Genomic DNA, 19,166 nt, shown 5'->3' on the forward strand with positions numbered 1-19,166 from the left:
GGGAGGAGGGGATGCGGAGGGCGCTCCCGCGGCGGCAGCGGCGGCGGCGGCAAGCAGGCGAGCTGGGAGGAGCGGCGCGAGCGGCCGGAGCGGCTCAGGGCCCGAGGCGTGCATGGCGCGCCCTGCGCCAGGCTCCCGCGGGCGCCCCCGGAGCGCCCCCGGGGCGCAGCGGCTCCTGGGCGGGCCGCCGCCAGCCCTCTGCCTCTGAGTCCCGGCCCTGGATCTCTGGATGCCGGGCTCCCCGGCAGAAACCCGCCTGCGTTGGGGCAGGACGGCGGCGACGCTGCGCCGGATTCCGCCCTCCGCCTAGTCCTTCGGCACCCGGCCGCGGTGGGCCGCAGCCGGCTGCGAGGAGCCTGGAGCTTTCCGAGTCCGCGCGACGGTCCCCCTGGGCCGGCGGGTCCGGGCCAGCCCCGCTCCGATTTGGGGGAAGAGGGAGAAGAGAAGGGAAGGGCCGCGCCGCAGGAGCCAGTCCTCGCCCCCGCCCCCTGCGCGGACGCCCTGAAGGCTCGGCTCGGCTTTCGCTGGGGCACGCTCCCTCTCTCGCCGCGGGAGGTGGGGGATGCGGACGACGCCCCCCCTCCCCCCGGGCTCCAGGACCCTCCCCCCAGGGCTCCGGAGCTGTTGCTCCGCCTGCCGCCCCCTCCCCCGTCCTCTCCACCCTTCATCCCACCTCCCCACCCCTCGTAAGAAAATAATGCTGGCTGGCGCTCGCACCTCCCAGTCGCTCCCAGTCCGCTGCAAGGAAAGGACACCCGCTAGGTATCCACGCCGGGACCCCTGCCTAGCCTCTCCAGCCACTGCCGAGCCGCTTGTGCCGCTGGGCTCCGCCGAGGTATAACCTGCTAGCGCCGCGTCCGGGCATTGGCAGTCCCGGGGAGGCGCCGCCTGCAAGGACATCTCTCCGTCCCGTCTCGTTCGCAACTCTGGTCCTTGTCGAGCTCGACGCGACCCAGGAGTCCGGACGTCCCTCTGCGCTCGGCGCAGCAGCTCGACCAGTCTCCGCTGCCACAGCTGGGAAGCCAATTCCATCTCGGACCTGGAACTCCTGACGCGGACTCTCAGTCACTTCTCACCTCGGGGCTGTACCTACCTCCCACCTCGCCCTCCTTCCCCTCTCAGGACGGGGGTGCCAAGATGCCCCGCTGCTGCGCAGGGCCCTGGGCCGCCACCGACGTGTGACCCCAGCCTTGTCCCCCTGCTCGGCCGTCCGCCCTCCCCTTGGAGACCCCCGGCCCGGCCCCCGGGGGAGGAGGAAGAAGAGGACGAGGCCGAGAGGGGGATGTCCGGCTCCAAAAGCGTGAGCCCCCCGGGCTACGCGGCGCAGACAGCGGCGGCGCCGGCGTCCCGGGGAAGCTCGGAACACCGCTCGGCGTGGGGAGCGGCCGATTCCCGCGCCAATGGGTACCCCCACGCCCCTGGGGGTTCGGCCCGCGGCTCCACGAAGAAACCTGGGGGGGCGGTGACCCCTCAGCAGCAGCAGCGCCTGGCCAGCCGCTGGCGCAGCGACGACGACGACGATCCTCCGCTGAGTGGCGACGATCCCCTGGCCGGGGGCTTCGGCTTCAGCTTCCGATCCAAGTCTGCCTGGCAGGAGCGCGGCGGCGACGACTGCGGCCGCGGCAGTCGCAGGCAGCGGCGGGGCGCGGCTGGCGGGGGCAGCACCCGGGCGCCCCCTGCGGGCGGCGGCGGCGGCTCCGCGGCTTCCGCGGCCGCGGCTGGCGGGACTGAGGTGCGCCCCCGCTCGGTGGAGCTGGGGCTGGAGGAGCGGCGAGGCAAGGGCCGCGCGGCCGACGAGCTGGAGGCCGGCGCCATCGACGGCGACGAGGCGTCCGGAGATGGCGGCAGCTCGGCGGGCTCGGGCGCGGGCACCGGCGCGGTGCTGTCGCTGGGCGCCTGCTGCCTGGCGCTGCTGCAGATTTTCCGCTCTAAGAAGTTCCCGTCGGACAAGCTTGAGCGGCTGTACCAGCGCTACTTCTTCCGTCTGAACCAGAGCAGCCTCACCATGCTGATGGCCGTGCTGGTGCTCGTGTGCCTCGTCATGCTGGCCTTCCACGCGGCGCGGCCACCGCTGCAGTTGCCCTACCTGGCCGTGCTGGCGGCCGCCGTGGGCGTGATCCTCGTTATGGCGGTGCTCTGCAACCGTGCCGCCTTCCACCAGGACCACATGGGCCTGGCCTGCTATGCGCTCATTGCGGTGGTGCTGGCTGTCCAGGTGGTGGGCCTGTTGCTGCCTCAGCCGCGCAGCGCCTCGGAGGGTATCTGGTGGACCGTGTTCTTCATCTACACCATCTACACGCTGCTGCCGGTGCGCATGCGGGCCGCAGTACTCAGCGGGGTGCTCCTGTCTGCCCTCCACTTGGCGATAGCCCTGCACACCAACGCCCAGGACCAGTTCCTGCTCAAGCAGGTAGGGGTCCGCCTAGCCACAGGGACTGGGCTGAGGGGCCTGCAAGGTGACAGACAGACATCCCACCCTCCTCTTTCTGAAGTGGTGGAAAGGGCAGAGAGACATGGCTGTCATCTGTGTGGTGTCTTTGGGCCTCCAAACCCGCTCTCAGCCCCGGCATTTTCACTTACTAAAGGAGTGTCTTTGTATTACATGTAATGTTCCTGGCCCCGCAGAAAACATGCACTAAACCGTGGTCTTTATTGTAGGGATAAGAATGAGGAAGGATGTGGAGAAGTCCCCTTCTCTTCATGTGCTTCTGTCCTTGTATATGTGTAAAGGCCCCTGACAAAAGTAGCCGGACCCCGTAGCAGATTTTCCCTCCCTAGAGCCGCTGCTGCTTTGCTAAGGGAGTTCTGGATGATGGGCGGGGGAGAGGAGACCCTGGGTACCGGGGCACAGTCTTAAGGGAGAGAAATGATAACCCTGCCTGCTGTCTGTGGCTGGGACTGACAGGTTACAAAAGTGTCCCAAGCTAAAAAAGCTGCCACCAACAAAGGTAGGAAGGAGCCTCCGAGAGGGGTGTGATGGCAGTCCCCTCCTTGCCTGAGTGGAAAGCTGTTGGGCATCTCGACCCCTTCCTGTTGGTGCTCCTGGTTCTAGCTTGTGGTGGGAGCTTTTTATCCCTGCTGGGACTGGTGGGGCAACCCCAGAATGGTGGGCTCAGGACGAAGTCAGACTTTGTTAACAGGTGGCTCCCCTGAAGGGCTTCGGGAGAGGGGTATACTTGCCATCCTCACCTCAGGGTGAGACCAGCCCCTCCGACACGCACCCTTCCTTTGGCAGGCCCCTTGCCTGGGCTCCATGGACCTCCTCCATTGACCCCTGCTGAGCCCGCTGGTTTGTACATAGCTCAGCTGGGAGAGAATCAAGTGGGCCCTTGTTGCAGGGTGGTCTTTTGACCATGGGCCCCACTGCAGCCCTCTGAGGGAGTTTGCCTCTATAGAACTTAACTCTATTCCATTGTCCTTGCTCTCCTGCTCCCCACCTCTAATGCCTTTCTCAGACTATGATCCTGTCAAGGACAACCTTTTTCTTGAGGGGCTCTCTTGTGCCCCCAACTCCTACCCAGGGAATAGCACCAGTATGCACTTCAGGGCGCTGGGCTCTAGCTGCACCTCCAAAGTGCCCTGTGACTGGGAAGGAGGGGACCTGCAACCTCTTTGGGTCCCGGGTTCCTTTTTTAGGGAATGAGAGAATTATCTGAGCCCCTTACAGTTCCACCCTCCTCTGCCTCAGGCCTCACCTCCTGCAAGTAGCCCTCTTCCTTTCCAGCCATACCGGCCTCTTCCTCTTCTGCACGGTGACAAGGGATTCAGAGCCACAGACTGGAGCACTTCCTGTTCTCCAGGATCCCTTGGTTTTGCTCCCTGTCCATCGTAAGCCCCATGGACTGAGGAATGCTGAATTATATTCATTGCTTTTCTCCTTTACTCTCCATTGCCTAGCACAATGAAGGGTACTTAGAGATTTAATAACTGTTACCAATTTGGCTGAATTTCAAAGAGTGGAGTAGGTGGGGTTGTTAGTGCCAAGTTTAAGTTTTTCTGATCTGGGATCGGAAGAAAAACTTTAGAGATCAGTTTTAAACTTAGGAGAAACCAATTGAGAGGTGATGGTTAAAAAAAAAGTTAACTACTGTTGTTAGTGCTTTAAAGGCTTCAACTGTTTTGACCTGAGGACCCACGCTATCACATGGGTATTGTATCTTGGGGGTTGTTCCTGGCTTGGGTGGGTGTAGCTTTTCTGCAGGGGAAGGGCATGTCATCCACACAGAGCAGGAGAGATTTCAGGGTCGTTCAGGGTATTTGCTAAGCCGGACTTGGGGTGCAGGGTCTGTTCACAGCTGCAGCAATCCTGCGAGTAGGATTTCGGGAGGGTGGAGTCAGGTCCCAGGGAAACAGTGCTGAACCCGGGCTGCTCGGCTCCATCTTAGCAAGAAAATGCCATTGCAGCAACAGTGTGCCCGACTCTCCCCTTCTGGCTCCTCAGGCAGATTCTTCTCCTCTCCCCATCCCTGCCAGTCCCACACCCAGCTGCGTCTATTCTCTGTGGTCTTCGGACCTCTGCTGGGGCGTAGACTTTTGGGTGGTTTCACATTTAACTTCTCGAGACCTCCGCTGAGCACATCAGAGCTCGTTAGGAATGGTCTACTGCAAGGGGATGCAAACATTGTCCCTTTTTGGCTTCAGAGGAAACCGCACTTTTTCTTTGTATTTGATTTACCTTTCTGATTATGTCTGATATAAAGTTTGTGTGTCTTGAGTAAACCCTGCTGAGGAATATAAGTGGGGCAGTCCAGCATTAGCATCTGCCTTGGATCACCCCAGAGCAGCCGGCATTTGAGGATGGCCCGGGTTAGATGCCTTGTTCTTTTTCTTTTTTTTTTTTGGATGAGGACACAGGTCCAAGGAAGTGGGACAGCAGTGCGTGGTTTCTAATGTCAGGGCTTTGGGAAGCCCCATCTACATTGTCATGGGCACGTAGTAGGCCTTCAGGAAACTATTGGCATTTCTTCCCTTCTCCTCCTTCGAGGCTAGCCCCCTCTGACCTGGGTACTTCACTCTTCCCAGCCTCTCTTATGTTTGGAGCTCTGCCTTGGACTCCAGTTGGGAAGGGAAACATTTGGTTTCTTATCGGGTGCCTCCTGATGATTTTTACTCAATAACGGGGGAGAGGCAAGGTGGGGCGGTCCTCTTTGAGGGATGATGTTTTCTTCTTCCTCTCAGTACATCCCTGGCTCTAGCTGTAGCTCTAGCTCGTCCCCTGGTATCTCCCCACCTCCCTCTCCGCTCTTTCTTTCTCACTTCCTTTCTCTCCCCTCCCCCCCAGTCCCCTGTTGCTCCCTGCCCACCTCTCTTCTCCTCTCTCTGCCAGCCTGCTCTGCTTCCCTTCTCTTTTGCTCCATCTACACCCTCTCAGCCTCTCCTCTGTGCTCGTCTCACTGCCGGCTCCTCTGTGGGGTACAGTAGGAGCATCACGCGGTTGTTTTTCCCCCTGCTTAGCGTGTTACAAGTCCCTGTGCTACACCCATACCATAAATAACACTGGAGCATCTGCCAAACACATTCCTCACTTGTGTTAATAGGCTGCGATGATGCTGGAGCCCGTTGCCATGGCAACCTCATTTTTGTTTGACTGTATCCCACTCTGCTACATAAAACCTCTGCATGCACTCACAAGCAAGCACGGTCACACAACTATTACATATGCTAAGCTATTAAAGATGATTTTGGAGAAAAAATCTTTGGGCTTTGTGAGGGCAGGTGGTCATCTGGCCAAGGAGGTGAGCATTTTCCACTGTCCAGTGTCCCTTTAGGAGGTGACAATGGACGGAAGAGCTCTTTGAAAAGTAGAGAGTTCTGTTCAGTGTGGGGTCCTATTGTTCTGCAGTCCCATTAAACCTGCCTGACGTGGTTTCTGAGGAGATCTGACCCTGTGTGGGTCCCGCGAGCTTGGGAGAGCGATCAGAGGTTGTCCTTGCCGGTTGGGATGGTCCACCCCCAACCCAGCCTGTCTGCCGCCCCCTCTGCTCTTCCCCCGACCCCGTTGGAGAAGCTCGGTGGTTTTCTGCGTTCCATCCTTGTGCCTGCCTGAACCCACAGCTGTCACCAGTCGTTCCAGATATCAGACAGGCGCAGACACTGTGTGGGTGATGTTCTGTGACTGTGAGCACGTGTGAGTGTCTGTAGCGAGGAGACTGGGGATGGATGAGGGTGGGGACCCACTGCTGTGGCTGCCAAGGGGGGGGCACATGTGTGAATGCTGTGTGCACATGTGTGTCCACCGTGTGGGTGGCGCCGGTGTGTATGTGCGTGTGTGTGTGTGTGTGTGTGTGTCTGCCTGCTCTGTGAGCTGGCCTGGGTGGTGGAGCTAGGCCCGGGGAAGCCTTTGTATTGACTTTGAAAGGACATCATTGCAGCTCTGTCCTGTTTATTCTTGACTAGTGGCTGGCTTCCTGTGACCCCTTCTGACCTTGACCTCTGGCTTCTTAGGGAAGTACCTTTGATGCATACACCCTCCTTTCCCTAATGAAGCTTGGGGGCTAGACCTGCGAGGTTAGCTCCCCTGACCTCATAGAGTCCCACCCTTCCCTTCCACAAACCCTTTCCGTTCCACACCCGCTCGGCTGCCCAGTGAGCCCCACCGAAGAGCTGCCTCCTCGCTCTGGAACTTGGCACAGAGGCCTGTTTGGTGGGTCACTGTGGCCTCCCAAGTGTGCTGCTGGCAGCCACTGCCTCTCTGACCGCTCGGGCGCTGTGGAGGAGGACACGCTTCCACCACAACCTCTGGGACCTGGGAATCGCCTGCACCAATTTCTTCCTCCAACACCTGCATTTCTCTGCCTTCTGGATGGAGAAATCTGGCCTTTTGTGAGCGCCAGCCGTGTGACAGACAGGCTGGGGCAGGGTGGGGTGCTGGCACTGCTCGGGGCTGAGGAGGGTCTGCATGTCTTGCCTCGAGGCTAATTGTATTTGCCAGTGATTTTTGCTAATTGTTGTTGATTATATTGTCTCCTCTATAGGTGGGAAGGGGGTGCTTGGAGGGGAGCAGAAGCTTCTGGCAGTGGGGGTTGAGTACAGCTTCATATTCTAGCTCCCCAGTGTGCCCCTCTTCCTAAGGGGAGGACTTTGGGAATGGCAGAGACCCAGTGAGGAGCCAGAACCGTCAGCTGCTGTGTTTGCGCAAATGTTCGCTGTTAATAATTCAGTGTAAGTTTTGATCTGGAGCGAGACCACGAGGTCTGTGTTCTGCGGAACACCGAGCAGTGTGCTCGTCGTGTTCCTGTGTGGAGAGGACACAGACGATGTCATACCCCCATCACAGAAACTGCTTAGCCTCACAGGAGAGCTTTAATAACCAGCCTCGCAGGCCCGGACAGCAGCTTTCCGGTGCAGACAGCCGGCAGGGGAGTCGCCGTCGGGGGTGCACTGCAGCAGAAGCAGGGTGTGAGTGGAGCGGGAGGTGGGGGGGTGTTGGGGGGAGGGGCACCTCACGTGGAAGCCTCCTCCCTATGACTGTGTGGACCAGCCTCTTGCTGGTCAGCGGCCGGTCCGTGGCCGCCCGCTCGCACCTGAGGGAGCTGTAGTATCTCCTGATGGGTCCGGATGGTGGCCGTTCACTTCCCAGGAGCAGGAGCCCGTGTTGGGGTTGGAAACAGTTTGCTCCGGGAGCTCTGAGGTGGGCCGGTGAATCCTCTGGGTACGGTTACGTAAGTTACGTTGTAGCACAGGGGGCCCCAACTCCGGGGCAGCAGACCGATAGGAACCAGGCGGCGAGGGAGGCTAGCCTGAGCTCCCCCTCCTGCCCCCCCATCCCCTCTTTTAGAATGTCCTTCTTTCATCTGTGCTCATTAGACGGGGTAGCTAGCTCATGGAGGGCAGGGCCAGCTTTCATTTTCTCGCCCAAATACAAAACTTCATGAATACAATGGGAAAGCCCCACTCCTCCACTTTTCTTGAGGCGATGTCCAAATGCAGGACAGGGAAGATTTCTCTTCACCACGGTGTGAACAAAATAGAGTTATGGGAGCTATGAGCTTAATGTGAATCTGCATTCTGGGCCGGTTGCTAGTAAAGACTAATGGGCCCGTGGTTAGGTTTATGGGCATATCAAGTTCTCCGGAGGATTGAGGCCCCTCTGAGATACCAAGTTTGATGCAAGAACTCAGAGGAGGGTCACTAATTTGGCAAGGGGACTGGAAACCTTGACTGCTGAGAGAACATTTGACAGGAATGGTATAATTAGCTGGGAGCAGAGCGGACTGTAGCAAGGTAAGAATGCCTGAAGAGACTGGCAGGGCGTTGTTGTTGGGGGCCCTGTTCTCAGATATTAGGAGAGGGATCAGATGTACTTTGCTTGTTCCCACGCTCAGGGTCAGGGGTGACAGGTGGAAATAGTTGGCAGATTTCAGCTCTAGGTAGGAGATACCTTTGCAGGCTCTGGGGGTTGCAGCTGTCCAACCAGATGCCTCCCCGGGTAGCCCACTGTGTGAGTGGAGCTGGTCGCATGGAGACTGGAGGCCCGTCTGCCACGCTTGTTACTGAGGATGTGGACTGTTGTGCTTCCAAAGGTGTGGGGCGGGGCCAGGAAGGGATCTGTTTTTTATGGAGCGGTCCTGATGACCACCTCTTAAGTTCAGGATCATGAGGCTCAGGCCACACCCAACCCTAGCCTCCTGTGTTGTCTTGCGACAGCCTGACTAGCTCCAGAAGTCCACTGAAGTGTGCTGTCACGCCCATCTTGGCTTCCGTCCAGAGGAAGCAAAGTCACTGCAGCCTCAGCAGGAGATGTACAGGTGGGGCTGGGAGTGTGCGCTGAGGCAAGGATTCAGATCCAGAGGCAACTGGTTATGATGGAGCAGGCGGAGGAGGGTGCCTCAGACCTGGGCTCACTCTCCTCTCATTCCTCCTCCCAACCTTTCCCTGCCCCGCCTCCTGTTTCGTGGCTCACTGGGGGTGGTAGTGATGGGGGTTCAGCAGAAAGATGGACCTCAGTTCGAGTCCTGGTTCATTCATTTGTCTGTTAAGCAAATATGAAAAACACTGAGGCTATCCAGGTCTGGAATGGATGGCCCAGAGTGAGGAGAATGAGGTTGGGGGTGGAGGAGGGAGGCTAGAGGTAGGGTCTTAGGAGATGGTCTGAAGGAGGCGGAGTAGGAAGGAAAGGAAGGGGAGAGTGGAGCTGGGAGTGTGGGGAGGGGGAGGAGCTTGGAAGTGGGGGCAGGGATGCTCTCTGGGAACAATGAGATATAGTCACAAGAAAAGGGGGGAAGACAAACAAACACTGGGAGACAGTAGTGGCTTTATTCTTTAGGCCAAGCTCATGTGTCAGTGTGAAATCCCACCCTCCCACGCCCATTACTGCTTTCTCTGGGAGGGTTGTGAGCTGTGACTTCTGGGCTTTGGCTTCCTGACCTCACACTTAGGTGGTCCTGTCTTCCCTCCCCTTAGGAGCTCCCTGGACTTCATCACACAGCTCACCGAAGTCACAGTTAGCTTTTGGGAGGGATCCTAAGGGACCTACTGCCAGCCTCAGTGCCCTGGCACATAGTAGGTGCTCAGTGAGGGTTGGTTTGTCTGAATGAATGAAGTGTGAATGGGTGGCAGGGTGGGCGGACAGCCGCACACAGACTCTCGGCTGTGCGGAGTGCTAGACGACACCTCCACAGAGGGAGGTGATGCAGCTCTGCTGGGAAGCCTATTTTGGTGGATTGTGATCCCAGACTCTGGGCAGGGCTTCCCGAGTCCCTCCTGCTGCCATTTAGAAACGTGCCTTCCTGGAAAGAGAGCTGTTGCCGGGCACTGCCGATACTGTATCACTTCACAGATTTGAAAAACATTATTAAGTCATTCTTTCTCCTTCTCTCCATTCATTCAGACAACCACCATTTATTAGGTGCCTACTGTGTACCAGGCGCAGTGCTAGGCCGCGGGAGTCCCGAGATGATTCCAGTTGCATCTCTGCTCCAGAGTCCCCTTTCTCCCAGACTCCCCCACTGAGTGCACTTTGGGGGTGTTTCACATACACTCATTCAGTTCTGTGTCAGATAAGTTTAGGAAGTACTCGGTCTCACAGAATTCTCTACTATAGGGCTTTAAAGGTTTTATTAGTATGTGAATAGGTACTAAAATTTTCTGAGCCCGTACCAGACATATTCCACTGAAGAACCAATTGTTCAAGGAACAGAACAGGGGCATCTGTGTGTTCAAACTCGCTTTAGGACATTCCTGCAGGGGCTGGGAGGACCCTTGAAGTTTCCCAGGGCCCCGTCGTTCCTGGCCGCCCCCGCCCCGCCAAGAGACAGGGGTGTTTGGGGGCTTTCTTTCCTCAGGAAGGAGACTGTCCAGCTTGCCGTGGCTGGCCGCCTGTTTTAAAGTCTCATTCCCCATCTGGGTCCAGAATCCTTTATAAAATAAAATGACGGGGCTGGAAAGGACCAGGAAGTGCCTCCTTTCTGTAGTTTCGGTTTCTCTTAGGGGTTTATATCGCATCTTCGCTGCAAGCCTGGCACTGGGCTTATCCCTTACGTACGTAACCTCGTTTAATCTTAATATCAACCCTACGAGAGAGAGATTTTTATCCCTACTTCAGGGCTGCAGACACTGGAATAAGAGCAGGTAAATACCTTCCGCAAGGTCACACAGCTAGTGAGCGTGGCAGATGGTGCAGTGACTGCCCATATTCCCTGAACATGTGCCTCTCCACTCTCGCCAGCCGGACGTGCAGCGGCCAGCCCCCGAGGGCTTTCTCTGGCCCCAGCCCCCCAGTCTGCTCTTGGGCCAGGTCAGAAGGAATGGGGGGTTACCACGCCCAGGGCAGCTCTCAACCAATGACTGCTGGGTGCTGGCGGGTGCGGACCCCAGCTCCCTCGCCCCTGGGGGTGGAGGGAGTATTACTCTGAGACATGTGTTTTGCATTGGTTCCCAGTCCCGCGGAAGGATTCAGCTCTGGTTGTCCGCAGGGGTAAACAGGCTTGAAAACTTTTTGTGAGGCTTTCTTCCCTTTCTTTTCTTACTTCTCCATGCCCCTTCTAATGTGCTCTGGGCTCACCTCCCAGATAAACCCCTTGTTTTCAAATCCTTATCTTAGGGTCTGTTTCTAGGGAAATCCACATAAAGAGTGGAGAAGGCAGGACTCCAACCCAGGTTTGACTCGAGTCCCCGGCCCGGGGAGAGGCCGCCCACGGGAGCAAAAGAGGTGGCAGAGGCGGAGCTCTTTGGGGGACTCTGCACCCGAGTCCTGCCTCGGCCCCTCACTCCCATTTGATGGCATGTCGGCCCCTGATAGAGTGGTTGCTGGACTGGCAGAATGATGTGAAATTTTAAAAACTACAAATATCTATAGATTTTTGGAATTTCTGCTTCTTAAAAATGTGTGGCTTTCCATCCCCTACGTAGTGGCTCAGATATCAGCCAAAAGACTCAAGTGCTTTGACACTGATTAGTGTTTTGTAGCTGATAGAGGGCTTTAGCACGAGTGATCTCATTCGCTTCTCAGGGTAGCTCCAAGGAGCGGTGCAGATGGAGCAGACACTGGCTTTGGGGCCCAGTGGGGCATCCTGGTTACAAGGTCCTGGCTGAGTGACCTTACCCTTTCTCCGTCAGCTTCCTCTCTGTAACTGGCAATAATAGATTCCCGACTGGCAGGATCTGTTGTTGGGTGTCCAGACAGGTTAATGCATGCAAGGGCGCTCACAGCGACAGACCCATATTTCGGAGAGGAGGAGATAGAGGTTCAGAGAGATTGAGTGACCTCATTCAGGTCACATAGCTAGCTCGTTTGCTGAGGAGCCACTATACAAATCTAGATCTGAGTTTTCACAGCAGGCGCAGCCCTGGGCCCTCCCAGGGGTGCCCACAGCTGTAGAAGGCACAGCTGTTCTCCAGAAGTTTTCTCGGTTTGGTCTCGGAATGCATAGTTTTTCATTTGTGATGGCCTCTCTTCCCTCATGGTGTCTGGCTCAGATGGGCATTAAATGATTTGTCATTTCCTGAGCCTGCAGTGATGCTGTGAGGGAAGGCAGCACTGAAGTGTTCAGGGGACACCTGGGAGCAGATGCTTCCCTCCGAAGAGCCCCTGAGTGGTTTCATGGATGAGACCCAGAAGAGGAGTCAGAAGTGACACCAGGACAGCTTAGCTCTGGCCGTGAGACTGCCTTATATCCAGTCACGGTGGCATGAGGGGGACAGGGGAGGGTGGGGAGGAGGCTCCCGGGGACACACAGGATCACTTCTGGGTGCGCCCTGGAGGTCAGATGCGGTCCTTCTGCCAAGTTGCATCCCATAGTTAGGCAGTTCAGGGCTTGCCGGCGTGTTTCTAGGATGCGTTTCAAACCCAGCTTCCCAGAACTGCCGACCCCCTGAAAGGCACCCCAGGTGTACTTTAGCTCTGCTTCACGTGCCCTTCTGTCCCTCTCCCTCTTCAAGAGAAAACTAAAGGAAAATGTAACTCCTGCCCAAGGGCCATTCTATGCTAAGGGGATTTTCGAGGTTTTATTTTTACATTCTCTTTTGGGGATGGGAAGGCTACTTATTTGTTCACTTAACATGCCCAAGTCCCCAGTCTTCCTCTGGCCAAGTCCCTCTTCCTGAGGGATCCACCCGCCCCCCCTGGCTGGCTCGCTGGCAGCAGTTCCAGCTGGAAAGTGCCCGGGCCCTGACTGCACCGCCGAGGAGGCTGCCCAGGGCGAGGGGCCAGAGCTGCACCCCCGGAGGGCAAGGTGGGCTTGTGCTCCGCCACGGGCACAGCCGTCGTAACATCTGGTGCTGTGCAGCTAAATTAGAAACATCCTCTTCTTTCTCTCTGTAACACTTATTTTGGTTTGTGATTTTATCTTGCTGGGTGATTTTATCTGTCCGTCTTTCTGTTCAACTGCCAGCCCTCTGAGGGCCGGGACCTTGTCTTTTTTGTACCCAGATACTTACCAAGTGTCATTGACCTTCTGACCCTTTCTCTCGAGCGTTGTGGGAAGAAGGCAGGTAGTTCTCATCATCAGGTGCCACAGGGAGTCCTGACTCTTGCCAGGGAGGGGTCCTTGAAGGTGCTCCCTTCCTGGACAGGGCAAGCTTGTCCTCGTGGGCAGAGGCCATGTGCCTGTGGTCCCAGTCTGAGAAAACACTGGCTTTCACTTTTGTTCTCCTCCTTCTTTCAATCACCCACTGACCTGTCAGGCGATGTTGGGAAGAACCCGGTGCACCCCTTGGCCTCTCCCTCCTGTCTTTGGTCCCCCCCCTCCTCTCTCCTCTTCTCCTGCTCCCTGAGTCCTCCCCACTGCCCTCTTCCCAGCTGTCAACGGTGGGGGAAACCTTAGAGGCTCACCAGGAGCAAGTTCAACTGTAAGGACAGCAAACATGAGCATGGATACTGCACAAATTCCAAAAGTGTTCTTCACTCCTTCCCGAGTGACACCATGAAAGAGCAATTCTTGCAGGTGTTCCTCCTTACTGTTGATTGAGACACGTGGCCGCGTGTGTGTCAGCCTCAGTTTTCCACCCCAGATGCCACGGCTGGCATGCAGCTTTCTGGGCGGTTAACACCGAAGGTGTGGGCCATGAGGGCACATGCAGAGGTTTTTACAGAACCCGGCAGCAGGCTCACCTGGAGTGGGCCAGGGCACCAGCACTTTGCAATGCTCCTGGGGATACTAATGTGCACCGGGGTCGAGAACTCCTGCCCCGAGCCTCCCTCCATCAGCAGAAGGATCATGTGGATGACGCCGAGTCTGATTTATGGTGATATTGGAAGGCGAGTTGTTTATAGCGAAAGGGTTTATTGTGATTCAGTAAAGAATGACTGCCACTAAAAATTATTGCAGGCGTGTAATAGGGGGAGAAGATTTGGTCAGTGGTTGGTGTATAAAATCTTGTCAGGCAAGGCTGTGGCTCAGTGTATTTATGTTGCTCTTATCACCAGCAATTAGCCCCAAACATAGCTCGATAAGCGGCCCACTGCCAAGCTATAATAACTGCAAGAATATTTTAGAAAATGACTGTTACACCATGCGCTCCACTGAGCTATCTCAGCAAGTCACAGAGCTCATGATATTCTTGACTCTCCATCAGTGACAAACAGACGTCTGTGGATCGGAGTTAACTCTCCCGGCCTTTTTTTTTTTATGTGGTGTTTCACTTTTGCCTGAACTTGTACAGGCAGCTGTGGCCTTCCCACCTCCAGCAGTGTTCGTCCATCTGCCTGTCTCTCCGACTAGAGTGTAAACCAGAACAGTATAGTAGGTGCTCATTAAAATTTGTTGGCTAGGTGAATAACTTGGCTCAAAGTTACACAGCAGGTGAATAGCAGTATTAGTCCTGTTACTACCACTATTACTTTTTAAGGTCAGGACCTACACGCAAGAAATGATACATGCATTTATCGTCATCAGCACGTGTGGCAAAGACTAAGGCGATGTTGGGGGTGGGGGACGGAGAGGTCTGGCTTATACCCGGAAAGGATATCTTTCCTGTCCACGTGGAGGTTACTTCTTTTCCAGCATCAGGGCAAGAATCACCGGGATCCTCTGCAGCCCTCCTGCTCTGGGAGCACCGTGAGAAGCGTGTGAAACCCGGGTCCGTGTGAGGAGAGGAGATTGAGAAATACCAGATGCACGGGGCTGAGGCCTGGGAAGCATCGCCGAGCGGGACAGGGAGACGTCCTTGGGTTAACTCCAACCCTGAATGGCCACATGTGGATTACGACGTGGTCTTTTTTGGAAAGGGGTTATCTGGGGAGAGTTAATTTTGGATTCCTGCTTTACATTTATTTTTAAAGTGGAATATTTCTTCATCACTGGTGACAATGGCCTAGAAAAGCCATTTAGTCACCACTTGACATCTTCCCCGAGTGGGGTGTCGCTGCCCCTGCTTTTCCTACCCGATGTCCGTCAGTGGGGCTGATTTAAAGATTTAAAGGTCTGAGGCCTCGGGGTGATTCCACTGGCAGACAGGTTTGTGGGTAACTCCTGCTGAGTCTGAAGTGAGGCCTCCTCCGTGGGGCTGGTGGGGCAGCCCCTGGGCGGCTCTTGGCTTCTCCTTGGAGGGAGTGGCACTGTCTAGGTGAGGTGTCTTTCTTGGCTGTGTCCGAGTCTGTAAGATTCGTTTCAGTCTGGCTTACCGCAGTTTTTCTGTTCTTTACTTTTGTTCCGAGTCTTCTGGAAGTAACAGAAACATCACCTGAAACCCTGGACTTAGAGAACAGACTGGCTTCTCTTAAGGGAATGGGAAGGTGCAGAATGCGGCATCCCACTTCCCCAGGGACCCTCCTTTATGCTGGATCGGGGAGGGCCTGCAGCGGGAAGGGCACCTCGTGGGCAGACGCTGCAGCTTCTGTGAGGAGGTGGAGGAAGGGAACAGGCCCCAGAAGAGGGTGTGAAAGGAGGTGCCAGCCGGCACACTTCCTTGAGAGTCGTGGGGAAGGGCTGAGGCTGCCTTGGAGTGCTGTCTGGGGCATTTGCTCACTGCAGATGGAGCTGCTGACTCTGAGACTCCCGTGGTATCCACACCCCAAGCTGTGATCAGCCTAATAGGGACAGCTCTGGCCCGAGAGGGTGGGGCATTGGCTGGGGCAGGTGGGCAGCAGGACGTGGGTGCAGTTGGGTATTGGCGGTAGTGAGGAGTACAGAGGCTTTGAGCCCTGGGCTTCCCAGAGCTGAGAGGCCCCTGGCTGGCCGCCCAGGTGGAACGTGCCACCCTGATGGTGCCCACACTCTCCCGTTGCTGTTGCCCCTGTCTAGCCCCACCCTTCTCTGGAACTGATATTCGGGTGCCTTTCTCTGTTACTGTTAATTAATTCAGAGTTTATGGGAACTCAGACATCTCCAGGCCCCTGGGGTGAAATGCTTGCAGGAAACTGCATGATTGGCAGGTAGGGGTGGGCAGGTCCCGATGCTCTGTGTCCAGAGAGGAGAACGACTCTGCGATCTCCCTCTACCTCCATCTAGGGCTGGGGAGGGGCTGAGTGCAGGCCCCTCTTTTTCCCTGGAGTCCCCTCCGGGTTTGCCGGTGTCCTAACAGGCTGCCTGGCGTGGGGCAGGCTGTCCTTCAGGATCAGCCCCTCTGTTTCTTTTCCACGCGCCAGCCCGTCCACTGCCCTGCTGAACCCCCAGGGCCTGGCCTTTGGAGAGGACAGAGGCAGCTTCGTCCCTTCTCGTGGGGAATGTTAGTCGGATGGAAACCTGTCCTTCTGAGGTGGCCAGCAGACGGAGAGTTTGATGTTGCCAGTTCCTACCGCTGGTTGCACAGTGCTGATCACTTACTAACTTGTCTGACTGCCATAATCTCCCATTAGGTAGGTATTGCTTTCATTTATTTTTTGGAGAACATTTTGTAGATGAGAAGATCGAGGTCCAGAGAAGTGGCTTGCGTAAGGTTGCACAGGTAGAGAGTGGCGTAGCAGCGCCCAGGGGCCCATCAGGGTGTCGGCCTCCCCAGGGTGGGGCTCATCCTGCTCGCGGCTGGGGCACCGGTGCCTGCAGCGTTCAAACCCCAGCTGCACTGTGCTCTGGCTGCATCCCCTTGGCAGGCACCTTGCCCAGCTCCTTGCCCTTTTGGAGCCTGAGTGTTCTCCATAAAGTGGCACAGATTAAGGATTGCTGCCTCCGGGCATTATGTTGAATATGATATGTGATGATGTATGCAAAGCACTTAGCGTAGGGCCTGCCAGGTGACACACCCTCAGTCAGTGCCCTGTGGTCCTTCCCAGCTGCATGTAGTTTGTGCTTTCAGATTCCCACACAGCATAGGAGAGCTTAGAGTTTCTCAAGTGCCTGTGTGTGTTTGGACAGCGGTGAAAAGGGTAGAAGGAAATTGCATTATCTCCAAAAACAAAGGCTAAGTGGATAAGGGCTGTGGTCTGCGCCTGAGGGTTTGCCCCACCTTTACTCTGGCTGGTGGTCATCCAGTGGCCAGCCCAGACCGTCCAGGAGTGAGGCTGCCTCCAGAACTGACTGGGACCAGCCTGGAAGCTGGGGTCAGGACTTGCCTGGCGGAGTGTGAACCAAGGAGTGTGCCGAGCCCCATCCCCTGAATTTGCAGGAGGCTGCAGTGAGGTCAGGCCTGTGACCAGTATTACTTTGGAAGACTGGTATAGGGAAGCTGGGTTTGAAAGGTTTTGAAAGGGCTGCAACTAATGGGGAAGCGAGGGGCACACATCTGTTTCTCCCAGATGTGCTTCCTTGGATAACTTCATTCGGACACGCACACCTGCAGCGAAGGACAGGAGAGTGCCCTTGAGCCCCAGAGGCCTCAGTGCCAGGAAGGGCTGGAGCTAGTGTGGCCTGTTGGAGGGAAGGCATAAGAGGAGTCAGTGAAAGACTTCAGGGACGTGGATGGGGTGAGTGACCATCAGGACACTGAGTGAAATCCCTCACCCCCAAGTGGGTGTCTGCGTGGGGCAGAGCCTGTGCTGGGGTGGGGGTGGGTGTGAGAGATTGCGATCCTGTCCAGAACATTCCCCAGCTGGCTGGACCTTTGGGGCTGGCTGGACACAGGGCTGGCCAGCTGGGTGGATGGTTGAAGGACTGCTGGGAAGGGACCTGCCGGCTTCCTGCCCGTTCATACATAACCTTGCATGCCCCAGCCTGGGGCCTGCTCTCCAGGGTTGTTGCCCTGAGGCTGAGTGAGAGCCCCGGGTCCTGGGCTGCTCTCCGGGCGCCTGGGATGGGGTGGTGCCAGAGCCAGAAGTCACACAGACCTGGACCCTGGCTAACGCAGGCAGTCTTGAAATGGATCTTTTTTTTCTTTTTGGTAGATTAACTTTTGGCATTTCAGGGTACTGGCCCCATGCCCGGCTGCTCTGGCCTTCTGCCTGTCAGCTCCTTTGAGGCTATTTTTGCCATTCACTTATTTATTAACGATCGTTGCTCCCCAGGACAGATGGGCACACACACGTACACACTCACACAAGCACACATGCCTTCCTGACCTCCAACCTGGAGCCCACTGGGAAAGGCAGCCTGCACCAGCAGGCTCAGCACAGGGTGCAGCAGGGGGCAGTGACCGAGAGATGGCCGCTCCGGGTGAGGGTGGAGGAAGGGCTGTGGAGGCTGTGGAGGCAGTGACTCCCCTTGCTCATGTTCCTCAGAAACGGCCCCGGCTCCCAAGGCATCTCCGTTCCTGGTCTCTGGTCCTCAAGCGTGTTCACCCCTGGGAAGAGCTCATGTGAAAGGGTTGTGGGTCCCGACGGGACCCTCTTTCTGGAGGAATCAGCAGGGGGCCTGGGAGAACTCAGGGCCCCCTGCTAGGACACGGGAGAGTGCTTGCTTCCTTCCTCTGTGTGTGTGTGTGTGTGCGTGTTGCAGGGGAGGGTGGCCCCAAGGCCTGCTTCTCAGCCAGACTCCACAGAGCCCCCATCCTCCGGAAAAGGGAAGCTCGGCTTCTGTCTTTGGAGAGTTCCTGGTCTGGTGGGGACAACCCTGGGCTTGTGAGATGAACAGTCCTCAGTCCCACCACCCGAGAGCACAGGGGGTCAGAAGGAATAGGTCTGAACAGCATGCACATGGCCCTGTCCACCATTTGGTCCCCCTGATGGCGGGTTGCTAGCAGCAGAGCAGGGACCTGAGTCCCTCCTGTGCGAAGNTGTGTGTGTGTGTGTGTGTGTGTGTGTGTGTGTGTGTGTGTGTTGCAGGGGAGGGTGGCCCCAAGGCCTGCTTCTCAGCCAGACTCCACAGAGCCCCTGTCCTCCGGAAAAGGGAAGCTCAGCTTCTGTCTTTGGAGAGTTCCCGGGCTGGTGGGGACAACCCTGGGCTTGTGAGATGAACAGTCCTCAGTCCCACCACCCGAGAGCACAGGGGATCAGAAGGAATAGGTCTGAACAGCATGCACATGGCCCTGTCCACCATTTGGTCCCCCTGATGGCGGGTTGCTAGCAGCAGAGCAGGGACCTGAGTCCCTCCTGTGCGAAGGGCGCTGTGTGTGGTGCAGGGGTGCACAGTGTGGAGCGCCGCGGGATAATCCCCAGGCCCCCATGCTTGCTTCCAGTCTCCGGTCTCAGGGCTGGCCCATCTGCCTGCCCAGGTCCCCAGCCATGTCCCCTTCCACAGCCTTGACACTGGGGCTCTCAACAGCCAGCCTGGAACCAAAGGGAGAACAGAATGAACAGCAGGGATCTTCCACCCTGGGCAGCCCGGGGCCTTTCCCTGGGCAGGTGGGACGTGGGAATGATGCCCCTGCCACCTGCAAGGCAGTGAGTGCCGAAGACCAAGAGTTGGAGTGCAGGCTGC

General features: G+C 56.8%; 1 protein-coding gene across 2 annotated transcripts in view; it reads left to right on the forward strand.

The window, feature by feature from the left end:
• The first annotated feature begins 657 nt into the window (after positions 1-657).
• The window catches only part of ADCY5 (adenylate cyclase 5), a 146,385-nt gene continuing 127,876 nt past the window's right edge, over positions 658-19,166 (forward strand). The window contains exon 1 of one of the 2 annotated variants that reach the window (XM_037051467.1): positions 658-2,410. In XM_037051467.1, the coding sequence (XP_036907362.1) occupies positions 1,283-2,410 (1,128 nt within the window). In that variant the 5' untranslated portion in view covers positions 658-1,282. The remainder of the gene's footprint in view (positions 2,411-19,166) is intronic. The other variant, XM_037051465.1, reaches the window with a different exon arrangement.

This window comes from Sturnira hondurensis, unplaced genomic scaffold, assembly GCF_014824575.4.
Source record: "Sturnira hondurensis isolate 20B ecotype Veracruz unplaced genomic scaffold, ASM1482457v3 Scaffold0007222, whole genome shotgun sequence".
NCBI lineage: Eukaryota > Metazoa > Chordata > Mammalia > Chiroptera > Phyllostomidae > Sturnira > Sturnira hondurensis.